The sequence below is a fragment of the Geotrypetes seraphini genome, chromosome 10 (genome assembly GCF_902459505.1).
Source record: "Geotrypetes seraphini chromosome 10, aGeoSer1.1, whole genome shotgun sequence".
NCBI lineage: Eukaryota > Metazoa > Chordata > Amphibia > Gymnophiona > Dermophiidae > Geotrypetes > Geotrypetes seraphini.
This window is the reverse complement of record NC_047093.1, coordinates 56,888,397-56,902,030: the sequence shown is the minus strand read 5'-3', so window position 1 is coordinate 56,902,030 and position 13,634 is coordinate 56,888,397. Positions and strand designations below refer to the sequence as shown.

The 13,634-nt window shown below is 39.5% G+C and overlaps 1 protein-coding gene across 8 annotated transcripts in view; it reads left to right on the top strand.

Annotated features, from left to right (window-relative positions):
* The window catches only part of MED22 (mediator complex subunit 22), a 29,515-nt gene extending 17,613 nt beyond the window's left edge, over window positions 1-11,902 (top strand). For 5 of the 8 annotated variants that reach the window (XM_033959943.1, XM_033959946.1, XM_033959941.1 and 2 more), the window contains 2 exons: window positions 426-634; window positions 11,505-11,902. In XM_033959943.1, coding sequence (XP_033815834.1) covers window positions 426-634; window positions 11,505-11,703 — 408 coding nt within the window. In that variant the 3' untranslated portion in view covers window positions 11,704-11,902. Of the gene's footprint in view, window positions 1-425; window positions 645-11,504 lie in introns of those variants that run through there. The other 3 variants (XM_033959947.1, XM_033959945.1, XM_033959948.1) reach the window with 2 other exon arrangements.
* Window positions 11,903-13,634: the final 1,732 nt, after the last annotated feature.

Below are 13,634 nucleotides of genomic sequence, written 5' to 3'. Positions count from 1 at the left end.
TAACAATGACGTAAGAAGTTTGTTGGATAGTGAGGTAGATGCTTATTTAGGAATCAGAATATTTTTGGAAGGTAAGGTTCTAGGAGTTGACTAATGTGTTATTCACGAGAGGGAGAGCTTGTGCGAAAGGGGAGGAGATTAGTAGTTTTAATAAAAAGAAAATACCACAAGTTGTACAAATAGTTTTATTAAATTGGTGGAGCAGGAACACTAGACATCTGGGGCATTTCCTTGCTTCCTTGCCCACAGAGGAGGCATAACTGTACACTTCCCCTTCCACTGACTCAAAATTTCAACTACTCCAAAAAAGAAATTGGCTTAAAATAGAGGGGCCTTTGGGGATTAAATGAGTTTAAACTCCTTTCACACATGGCACCTTTCTTCTTGATTTAATATACAGTATGCTTTGCTTTCTTGCTTGAAAGGTTCGTGCTGGTGAGTCCTTGATGAAATTGGTTTCAGATCTGAAGCAGTTTTTGATCCTCAATGACTTTCCCTTGGTAAATGAAGCAATCAATCAGAGGAATCAGCAGCTGCGCAGCCTGCAGGAGGACTGTGACAAGAAGCTTGTCTCCCTGCGGGATGAGATCTCCATAGACCTATATGAGCTGGAAGAAGAATATTACTCCTCCAGGTACAAATAGGAACAAGGACTTGCATGTGCCAAAGTGAAAGCAATGTTTAGGAAAAGAAATCTGTTTGTGCAATGCAGGTACTATGTAACTGAGGGATGTGATGAACCAGTGATGCTGTATTATGCTACATTTCCTAAGAAGGAGGTTGCCACTGTACAGAAGGAGCACTGCTTACAGTCTGGATCGAGCGTCAGCAGTTCAAATGTTCTGGGGGGGGGGGGGGGGAATAAATTCCTTATCTAGATTTGAAAGTTTACTATTAAATAGATTTATATAGTGGAAATGTCAAGGCTTGTCCAAAAAACTATCCCATATTGGGTTATAGATTCCTAGAAGGATTTTGTTGGCCACTGTTGTTTCCCTCCCTATGCTTGGAAGTGTAACGGCAACACTGAGTTATGTGAAGATCTACATTGTCCTCAATAGGGTATGAACAAATCATCTGCTGATGAGTCAATAACTCAAGGATACAAGCCAAAGCTTAACCAGCTCATTATGCAGTGTGAGTGTAGTAACTATTTGTACTATAAAAGAAAAAAAAAAATCCTAGTATATACTTATTCAATCTTGTGAAAAAAGCTGGTTCATGCCAGCCATTTTAATTGCCTTATTCAACCCTATGGTGAATCCACATCCTATCCCTGGCTTGTAATGTGTCCATGGGCATAAAACAATTTCATATTGTCAAATTTTGCTGTAATGTTTGTGCCTTATATAGTCACCATAGATCTGTGGGGATCTTAGTCCTGGTTTGGGTCAATATAACTGAACAGCAGCTGTAATAGCATTTGGGCCAATATTAAAGGCCAGTGATATGTTCACTGATGACCAGTGAATATATGACTTCCTTATATGTGTATTTTGGGCTACTATTTGGATAGTATTAGGCTGAAAACCTCTTTAACTGGCCTAAGGATGGGCTCCAAAAATGTTCCAGATAGAGCAACATTGTGGCCTAACATATAGCAGCAGTGGTGGTAATCATGTAATATATAGGGTCAGTGATGCTGAGAGTATGTATAGACATACTGGCCCTGATTCTATATATGGCATCTAATGGCTAGGCGTCATTCGGCATGGTTGTCAATCAACTGCTAGATGTCTTTCATAGAATCATGCCTAGTGGCGCCTAACTTGATATAGGTGTCGTTAAGCATCTTAATGTTAGTTGCTGGTATATTGGGTCAGGATTTTCCTGGCCTAAGTTACTGGCATCTAAGTCATTTCATGCTCAAACTCCGCCCCTTAGGCGTTGGTAGGTACAGTGCAGGTTTCTGTGCAGAACTTTTATGGTTTTTAAGTGGGTTTTTAAAATTGGCTTTTAATGGCATTTTCAATTATGACACCATTTAAGCCAATTAAAAAATTTAGGTTCTATGTGGAAAATCAACTAAGCACCACTAGGTTCCACTTATAGAATCAGGGCCATTGAATATACATTTTTTAAACATGACTGCATCATAACTGAAAACTGTCCTCCACTGTTTTTGCCACATAGAAATAGAGCGTAACTACTTTTGGACTATTTACAAGAAAATAAAGAGATTATTCTTCAAAGCAAAAAATAAAATGAAAGTAGGGGAAGAATTTTCCAAGTTATAAATGATCCATAACTCCACCCCCATCCTTCAGACTGTCATTTAATGAACAAGCACATTATAGTGAGAATTTTGTAACATGAACTATGCAGCTTTTATTTATTTATTTTTTATTTAAAAACGTATAGCCTAATCCCAAATTATCAGCAAGTTATAATCAAAACATACGTAAAATAATACAAACAAACAAGTGAGAATGAAGAGGTTTGGATCTCTGCCTGTCTTGGGCCTCTCTTGGGCCTCTCTTGAGAGCACTGAGATACTGATGCTCTGAAGTAGTTTACTTCCCCAATTCACTGGAGATAAGGTAATGATACAGCCCTTCAGGGTGTTGGTAGTGATGCTACTCCTCAAACCAGCACATAAGTCTCATGGACTGACTGGTTCTCTTAATGAAAGTAGAGGAGTGGCCTAATGGTTAGAGCAACTCCTTGTAAATCTGGGCATGCCACTTAACACTTTATTGCCCCAGGTACAAAATAAGTATCTGTCTTTAAAATATGTAAATCACTTTGATTGTAACCAAACAGAAAAAGCGGTATATCAAGTCCATCCCCTTTCACCTTTACCAGTATCAAAGATGTTGATGCTGCAGCATTACAGTAGATTAGAAATATGATGTAGATAAAGGCCAAATGCTCATCTAGTCTGCCCATCTGCAGTAATCATTATCTCTTCTTCTTTCTAAGAAATCCCACTTGCTTATCCCACACCTACTTGAATTCAGACACAGTCTTTGTCTCCACCACTTCTTCCGGGAGACTATTCTATGCATCTACCACCCTTTCTGTAAAAAAGTATTTCCTTAGATTACTCCTGAGCCTGCCATCTCTTAACTTCATCCTATGTCCTCTCATTCCAGAGCTTCCTTTCAAATGAAAGACTTGAGTCGTGTGCATTTACGCCACGTAGGTATTTAAACGTCTCTATCATATCTCCCCTCTTCTGCCTTTCCTCCAAAGTATACAGATTGAGATTTTTAAGTCTTTCCCCATACGCCTTATGACGAAGACCACGCACCATTTTAGTAGCCTTCCTCTGTACCATAATTAACATAGTAAATGACGGCAGATAAAGACCTAAACGGTCCATCCAGTCTGCCCATTAGTTATACCCATTAAAAATACATGATTAAATTAACTTGGCTTTTCTTTGATATTTCTGGGTCATAAGAACATAAGCAATGCCTCTGCCGGGTCAGACCCGAGGTCCATCGCGCCCAGCAGTCCGCTCACGCGGCGGCCCAACAGGTCCAGGACCTGTGCAGCAATCCTCTATCTATACCCCTCTATCCCCTATCATATACTGTAAAATCCACCTGGTATTGGCCTAGGTTCCAAATGCTGAAGTTGCTGTCCAAGCTCACTCCAGCTTATCCAACCATCCTGTTTGCAGGATATCTACCATAAAGTCTGGCCAGTAACATCCTCATGTTCCAAGTTAGTGGAGTTCACATTGATGCCCTCCCTAGCCAAATCCTACACCAATTCATCACATATGGGACACAGACCGTGCAAGTCTGTTCAGTACCGACTCCATCTTTTTTATATCTTTTTGAAGGTATGGTCTCCAGAATTGTACACAATATTCTAAAAGAGGTCTCACCAGAGTCTTATATAGGGGCATCAATACCTCCTTTTTCCTACTGGCCATATATCTTCTTATGCACCCTAGCGTTCTTCTAGTTTTCACTGTCACCTTTTCAACCTGTTTGGCCACCTTAAGAACATCACATGCAATCACACCCAAGTCCCGCTCTTCTTTTTTTTTTTTATCTTTTATTTACATAAAAGAAAGAACAAACTTTGAGGAAAAATAACAATATCCAATAAGGAAATAATACATTTAATATTTAACATAGATGTACCATGCAGACAGTTCACAACTTAAGGAGAGAGAAACAAGCACTACAAGGGTAGTTGCAATCCAAGGAAAAAAAACCCCATATCATTATTATCAAAATTAAGGAGCAGAACGATTGTTTTCAACTAAATAATCTGGGTAGTGATATCAGTGGACCTCTCTGGGGCCACTGAAGCGGCTTTGCCCTCCAATAAAAATTGTAATTGATCGGGTTCATAGAAAACTTATCATTTACAGGGAAAGTGCACCTGAAAGGTAGCTCCTAAACTTAATACAGATTGACGTAGCATTAATAATTTTTTCTGATGAAATTGTGTCCACTTAGAAACATCTGGAAAAACAGCTATTTTAATTCCAAAAAATTCAACATTCTCAGCTTTAAAGAATAGACGAAGAATTGCTTCTTTGTCTTGTAAAAAGACAAAGGTCACAAGCAATGTAGCCCTCACTGAAATTTCACTCCGAGAAGATTCCGGAATATCTGTAAGATTTAAATCCACTGGTTGGTTCTCCATATCCTGATTAGATTCTTTAGGAACATTTAGGGCTCCTTTTATGAAGCTGCAATAGTGATTTGACGCGCGTAATAGCGCACGCTAAACCGCTAGCCGCTACAGCCTCCTCTTGAGCAAGCGGTAGTTTTTCGGCTATTGCAGGGATAGTGCGTGATTAAAAGCTGCACGCGTTAAAGCTGCTACCGCGGCTTCGTAAAAGGAGCCCCTAGATAGTACAATTTCTGTAGTGGGGGCATAGTTGTCTCTGGATATTTTAGAACTGAAGTTAAGATAAGAACAGGTGAAAAAGTTCTTTAGGTGATTGTAGCCAGGAGACCGGAAAATTGATCAGTCTAAGGTTTAAGTTCCTATTTGCATTTTCCAGGTTCTCAGTCTTCCTAATCAACAAACTTTTATCCTTAGAATGCTGGTTGGAAGAATTTTTTTAATTCAGAGACCTGCTTTTCAACGTTGTCCATTCTTATATCTTGATGCTGAATTTTTTTCTTCTGAATTTTTTATTTGAACATAAGAAACTTGTGAAGTTGAAATAAATTGAGAACATACCTTATGCAGGCTTTCAATAGCATCCCAGATTGCCTCCATATCAATCACAGTTGTTTTTTTCAGTGGGCTAAGGAGAGTAGGAAGGTTCTGAGTAGAAGAAACATCCATTTGATTAGGAGTAAATCCTTCAGCTCCCAAAACTCGCTGAACATCAGATCCCCCATACGCTGTCGATAGCTGTAACTCCAGCGAGATTGGAACTGCCTCTGGGGTCAGGAGTGAGCTGGACCGCTCTGATAGAGTATTCATCCCTGCCATTTCCGGTAGCACAGTCGACGTCCCAGATAGCCTTCCGGGGCGTGGGAGAACTCCCAGACCAGCATGGCTCAACAAGACATCATTGTCCATGATCGAGGTCGACCCCCCTCGACCAGCAGATATGCCCTGAACAACTAGCACAGTAAAGGATGTTATAGCAGTTTGGTGCGTTAGCGATGTGGCAGAGGAGGCAGGAAGATCTCCCCTCCGTTTTCCTCTATGCTTCGGCATTATAAGAAAAATTCTGAAAAAGCAAGTAAAGTATAATCTGCCAACGTAGCAGGAGCCTCCCGCTAAGTGACTTGCTCCGTCTCGTTCTTCGCCCCCTAAAATGTACCGTTCTTTGGGTTATTGCAGCCCAAATGCATGACCTTGCATTTCTTAGCATTAAATTTTAGCTGCCAAATTTCAGACCATTCTTCAAGCTTCACCAGGTCTTTCTTCATGTTATTTACACCATCCAGGTTGTCTACTCTATTGCAGATTTTGGTATTATCCATGAAGAGGCAAATCTTACCTGACAGCCCTTCAACAATATCGCTTATAAAAATGTTAAAAAGAACAGATCCAAGAACAGAACCTTGAGGCACACCACTAGTAACATCCTTTTCCTCGGAGCGATCTCTATTAACTACTACCCTCTGTTGTCTTCCACTCAACCAGTTCTTGACCCAGCCTGTCACTTTGTGGCCCATCCCAAGGGCACTCAGTTTATTTATTAGACATTTGTGTGGAACGCTGTCAAAGGCTTTGCTAAAATCTAAATACACCATATCTAGTGCACTCCCTCTACCCAATTCTCTGGTCACCCAGTCAAAGAAATTAATCTGGTTCTGTAATCCACCAGATTACAGAAACTTCACCATTCTATGTCTGTTTTTAAAAGTGTTTCCATTAATTTGCTTACCACAGAAGTCGGCCTTACTGCGTAATTCCCTACTTCTTCCTTCCACTTTTGCGTAGAGAGACCACATCTGCCCTGAACCAGCCCTCTGGTACCACTTCCGACTCTAGAGAAGCATTGAAAAGTTCAGTCGGTGGAGCTACCAGATCTTTCTTAAGTTCCTTCAGCACCCTCAGATGTACACCATCCGGCTCCATCTTTTTGTCTACCTTTAATTTAGCTAGCTCCTCACAAACACAACCCACTGAAAATTGATCAGGGTTTACCACTCCTCCATCCCTATTCTCATTTGTCTTCTGTGGTCCCGCTCCCAGCGCTTCAGTCGTGAACACAGAACAAATATTTGTTAAGCAATTCAGCCTCTTCTTTATCAGCTTCTACATATTCCTCCCCTTCACTTTTGAGTCTCACCATGCCACTTTTGCACTTCTTCCTATCAATGATATAGCGAAAAAAGTCTTGTTTTACCGTGTCAATTATTTTTCTTCCATTTGTATCTTTGCTTTCCTGATTACTCGACCAGCCTCTCTTAACGTTTCCAGATATTTTTGCCTGTCTTCCTCTTTCTGCAATCTTTCGTAGTTTATGAAAGCTAACCTCTTATTCCTTACCTTCTTAGCTACTACTTTTGAGAACCAAAGCGGCCTTCTTTTCCTCTTACTTACTTGCCTTACAATAACTCCTTTCAGTTTTGCCTACTGCATTTCTACTCCTTCCAGACCACAGTTCCATGAAGGAATCCCCCTTCCAATCAAAGTAAGTTGTTGGGCTTTTTTAAGTCTAGAACCTTTACTTTTGAATGAGACCTCTCTATACCTGTCTTAATATTAAACCGTACCATACAGTGATCACTGGATGCCAGATGATCACCCACTGTAACATCGGAAACACCTTCCTAGTTTGTAAGCACTAAGTCCAGTATGACCCCATTCCACATGGGCTCCATTGCCAACTGCTGGAAACAGTTCTACTTGTAGAGAATCCAGGATTTTCCTACTTCTAGAAGACCCCAATCAATATCCGGCATGTTAAAATCTTCTATTAGTAAAACTTCCCCTTTTTTAGATATATTCTGAATCTCTACTACTCTCTGTCTACTTCTTCCGTTTGTGAAGGAAGCCTGTATGTCACACCAATGTAAATTTATTTACCATTCACTCTTTCCAAATTGATCCACAGTGCCTCTTCCTTGCCCTTATAATCCTGCAATTGTGTGGCTTTAATATGATCTTTAACATATAACGCTACTCCCCCTCCATTTCTTCCTACCTTGTCTTTCTTGAACAGATTATAGCCCAGTTTAACTACATCCCAGTCATGGTTCTTCGTGAACCACATTTCTGTGATTGCCACTATATCCAACTCATCTTCTAGATCCAGAATCTTGTTTCCTATATATTCGAGCATTAGTATATACCGCTTTCCAAACATTGCCCCCTTTTCCCATCCGTATAGAGGTATTCAATGATTTACTTACCTGAGAGCTTATACTCACCTGGGGACTTTGATCACCCTGATCCATCACGTCTATTTTAAAGCCCTCTTCAGTAGATTCATCAGCCTGCCACTGAAGACACTTTTTCCCTTCTTTGATAGATGTATACTATCTTTGCTCAGAAACCCTTGGAAAATCATCCCATGGTCCAGGAAGCCAAAACGTTCTCGACACCATCCACATAGCAACACATTCATCTCCAGGATGCGTGCTTCTCTGATCGGCCCTTACTTTCAACAGGTAGGATGGATGAGAATACCACCTGTGCACCTGTCTGCTTCACCTTCTCTCCCAGAACCACAAAGTCACATTTGTTACTTTCACAGGAGTACCTGGCAGTATCATTAGTGCCAACATGGATGAGCAGCATCCTTTTTATTTTGTGAGTTAAGAGATACCAATAAAAATTTTCCACATGAGTAAATCTTTGTGGGAAAGAGCTAAAGATCTGTTATACAGCTTGATTAAAAAAAAAAATATGGCACAATGTCTCCAGATATTCAGTCATGTCCAGATCTCCAGATTTTGGCAGAATAGGAGTAGATTTGGCTTATTCATTTTGACCCAAACTGATTCGCTCTTTCAAAAGTACCTCTCCTTTTCATATGGTTATTGTGGCACAGTTTTTGAAAATGAGTTCCGCACCAAAGAGATTTCTATATAAGTGCATAATATTAAAAAAATTGTCTATATTAAAAATATTATATCATAAGTAATTGTCACCTCTCAGATTTATACTAGTTATTTTTTTAAATAACAGATTGAAAACCCCGTTGTGTAGTGAACTTCATATTATAATATAATCTGTTGACACTGGCTTTTGTTTGCTTTCTCATGAAGCAGAGCACAGCACTTTACTTTCCCATTATCTGAGTTCTTTGCTCCTGGGACTTTGCACCTCCTAAAACCTAAATTCTTGCACTGCTAGCATATGACACAAATCTCTTGTCTGTTTAAGGTACTTTTTAAGAACATAAGAATAGCCTTACTGAGTTAGACCAATGGTCCATCAAGCCCAGTAGCTCGTTCTCACGGTGGCCAATCCAGGTCACTAGTACCTGGCCAAAACCCAGGCTACCGATCCAGGGCAAGCAGAGGCTTGCAGGATCACACTGTTTTGTAAAGTGCCTGGAATTTCTTAGTACTAAATTGTTTGTGTTCTCGCTCCCACAGCTTTCCAAATTTTAAATTGCCATTTTTAAAAATTCCTTCTCCCTAAGGTGGGCTTTTACAAAGGTGTGCTGCCAAGCAGCACACTTTTTATAAAAGGACCCATAAGAAAGGTGCTCTACAACCATTTTTTATATAATTCTAATACAATGACTACACTAAGATGCTCTGTTTTATCATAATCTGGATATAGTTTAAATCGCTAGTCCAGATCTTTAAGGCCACTGGCAATACTCAAATTTGTTGGACTCGTAGGACGCAGGCTTAGTTGTTTTTACATATGTGCTTAAAATTAGGGTTACCAGATTTTCCATAATGAAATTCCGGACCCGCACCCCAGCCCCACCCCCACAAACTTCGCTTGTCGGGAAGGCATCTGTGCATGTGCTGGTGTGAGGTGATGATGTCACATGCATGCATGTGATATCACCGTGTTGCGTCCACGCGTGCGTCAATGCCGTCCCGATGTCGCTGCTAGCTGAAAGTTTTTCAAAACCCAAAGTGCCAAGTTTTGAAAAGCCATCCAGAACCCCAGACAGGTCCTCGATAAGGAGGACATGTCCGGGGAAATCCAGACATCTGGTAACCATTCCTAAATTGTATCCCGTAAGGAATTTTTCTACTCTTAAAATCCATCTAGAAATAGGTTTCTTCTGTGTGGGGACTGTGTGAATTCAGGTCAAATCAAGTTTAGTTATTTGCCTGCAGAGTGATGCTGAAAATTAAATATCAGTGTGATGCGATGTGAAGTCAGTGATGTGTGGGAGCAGTTCAGTTGAGATGCATTGCTAAGTTTTGTTTCCTACTTCCATTGCATAGGAAATTAGCACAAAAAGCTTGTCTTAGAATCAGCATCTTATCTAAAAACTACAGTTCAAGATGTTCCTTTTAAAGCAACTCCTGTTACCTGTTTTACTATTGTTTGAATATGGAGCTCAAGTTGATTTGTATGTAATTTGTAGTCAATACGTGGAATATAAATTTTTAAATAAATAAATAGTGAATAAGGAAATTTTTTTAATTGTTGTACCCTCTCCCTAAAGCTGATATCCTGGATCACTGATATGTAAATATAAAGATCAGAAAAGATCATGAAATGTTATACAAAGGAACCACTTCTATAAATGTACTCAGAACCTGTGCTGTAAGTTCCACCATCGTGCCTCTCTGTATTCCCTAAAACTGTGCCTTGAAGTTAAACCTTGATAGTAAATGTTAATCTTTCATTTCATAAGTCTTTTTATTTTATCAATAAAACCAGTGGACTCCCAGCTATACTGCTTGAACAGAATTTTAAATAAAGGTAAACTTGTGATTGTATAGTTTTGACTTTTCTGCATGTACTGCTTTTTAAAATCTTGCACTGGTTCTTATGCCCTGGACCTGGTGCTGTCTTTATTTCCAGAGCTGATAACTTTTTAGGTTTCTCCTTTCACAGCATTAATATATATGTGTCAACTTATTGAGCCTTCTCCTTCTGCTCATTTGGGTATTTGTATTTTAATCTGCCCAGTATGTACCATATTCTGATCTTGGGTAAGGATAAACAGTATATAAAGTGCCATAGAATATCATACATCATTTGGGTGTATTATTTTTGTTTTGGGATTACCTTGTATATTTTTTGTCTGATTTATTTTTTCCATCTTCTTCAGGTCATACAGTTCTGATTTATAACACTGTAGCAATCAATAAACTATTACTTGAACTCCAAAAGATATAAACAGGACTTGCTCAAAATTAGGTCAGATGCCTTTCATAAGAACATAAAGAGTTGCCGTACTAGAGCACACTGAAGGTCCATCAAGCCCAGTATCCTATTTCCAACAGCGGCCAACCCAAGCACAAGTACCTGGCAAGATCCCAAGAGTAAAACAGATTTTATGCTGTTTATCCTAGAAATAAGCAGTAGATTTCCCTAAGTCCATCTTAATAGCTTTCAGTTATTCTAGATTTATATCATATTTGAAGTCTTGCATGGGCAGTGCAGTAACTACCTCCACTAAACATCCCATACTGTTTATAATATAAAATAGGGTGTCTGACATTCTGTTATCACTGGCATGAGGTGTATGGAAAAGGTTTTTGTGTATGTCTTCATAGCTTCAACTAGCCAATTAAAATTTGATTTTTGCAGTGCTGCTTTATTTCATCATGAAAAGGGGGTGTTAACATTACATTGTTGCCGGTTTATAAATGATAGGCTTCCTAAAACTTACAGGTAATGAAGCTGGATAGTTCTGTAGCCCAGTGATGGCCAGTTCTAATTTAAAAGAGCAGGACAGAATTAAGGCATTGAATGTTTGAGATTTGGATGAATGATGTTCTTCTGTGCAGGATTGTGGATTATATGTTGCTGCTTAAATCAGATTCTTTCTTGCAATATTTTTTCATTTTCTTAATGCTTTGCTTCTATCTTGCTTTTCTCCCCACCCCTCTCTCTCCTTACCCCTGTTGCTCCTTAATTCTGTGCTGGACCTTGCTGTGTGTTTTCTGACTGGCGTGTTTTGTTCTGGAAAGCTACAGTCTGTGTGACAGAAATGATCTGCCCCTGTGCGAAGCATATTGGAGCCAGGATGGTGCCATGCTTTCACCTGAAGATGCTTCATCGCCATCAGTAGCTACAGCAACAGAATCGAACAGCATCACTCTGCAAGGCATCTCGCCACGACACCAACATGTGAATGGCCATGAGACAGGCCAGACAGAACATACCTAAGTTGGTGGTGGGAATCATCTTCAAATGAGCATGCTCAGGGTGACATTAAGTGGGTAGAGCAATCAGACTGAGAAACAGAAGAGAAAATGTGTGTATAGATTTTTGATAAACCTAACCAGATGATAATTACTGTATCTCTCTTGAAAAGACTCTTGGACTCTTCTTAGCTCATTTTTCTGATTAAAATGGGAAGAATTCAGCCATGGAGTTTTTGAAGTACTTTCTGAAGACAGCATGCATTGGCCAGTAATACCAATTTTAAAAAGTGTCTAGGGTCCCTTTTATTTTCATTCTTTTGGCTTCTAGGATTAGCCACCACCTTTGTGATTTGCAAGGAGATGAGTATATGAACTTTTTTTTTAGCTTATATTTTAGTGTTTATAGTTTTGCTGCGGAGCAGGATGACCTAGAGGCCACACCAACTTAAAAAAAAGAGGGAGAGAGAATTCTTCAGAAGTAGGTTATGTGAGATGCCAAAGGAAAGGGTCTTGTGTATCTAATGCCAGGGAAAAGTGACAGTCCTATCCATAGAAAGATCTGCTAAAGGAATGCTATGAGTGTTCCAGAGAAATATTGGTTTTATTAACCTGTGATTAGAAATCATGAGAAAACTGGAAAGGGGGACAACCATGACAAAAATGGTATATTTGCCATTTTTGCCTTCGTTGTATCAATTTTTTTTTCCATGACTTGACAGTTGTTGCCCTTAAGAATATCTCTCGGGTATCAAATATAAGAAGTTCCATGCTCAGTAAGACCAATGATCTACTAAGCTCAGCAGCAGTTTCTGTTAATGACCAATCTAGGTCACATAGAAACAACTGGCAGATTGTAATAGATAACAATCTTTTTCTTGCTGCTCATTTGATAGTGATATCTATACCTTCTTTTAAATCCAGCTATACTATTATGCTCTGGCAATAAATTCTATAGCTTAATTGTGCATCAACTGCAGGGCTGATGTTTGGAATTGCAACCAGGGTAACTGTTCTGGGCCCCATGTCAAAGAGGGCTTCAAACCTGCCTGCCTGAAACTGAAGGAGATGCAGCCTACTGAAAGTATTAGGGAACCCCTCTCATATTTCTGTCCTAGCATGTCTAACAGCCTGGGTTGAATGAAAAAATAAATTTACAAAAGTATTTTTTTAAAGCTGCTAGCATAAAGGTGTATAAAGGTAAATAACTCACCCCACTTGTAATTTTATTTACCTTCATCATATCCTTTCTTGGCCTTCTCTTTTCCAAACTGAAGAGCCCTATTCTGTTTAGCCTATTCCCTTTATCATTTTGATTACCTTTTACCAAACTGCTTGGTGGGATTACAAGTATGATAGTTCTAGTAGACCTCAGATATTCCTTCTTCCTTGCAAGAGACATTCTTTTATTTGAAAAGCTTTTATTTGGTTAAAAAAAAAAAGAGCAAAAACAGATTTGAGAACATGAGAAAAAACAGCCAAGACTTAACATTTTGTATTACAAAAGGCCAGTGAGGTTTGCCAGGGAGTAAATAAGTTGACTCTCAAGAGATGCTACTCTCCCCCCACTTCCATCTGCCACCAGGTCCCAAAACAGGTACTCAAGAGTCCTCCAGGACAGTACAGGAAAGAGAAGCTAAGATACCTTTTAGCAACAAGTGAGTCATACTGGCCTTGGCCTCCACCCAAAATCTAGGTTGCTAGCACTCCAAAATTGCTGCAATTTAGATTAAGCCACAAATTTTTCAATTAATTAAATATAGGGATACCCCCCAAAGGCCTGTCAATATTTTAACTGTATGGTCCACTACATTTTTTTTTTATTGATCTTTTAAAACAGTGGTTCCCAGCCCTGTCTTGGAGGACCACCAGGCCAATCGGGTTTTCAGGCTAGCCCTAATGAATATGCAAGGAGGAAATTTGCATGCCTCTCACTTCCATTCTATGCAAATCTCT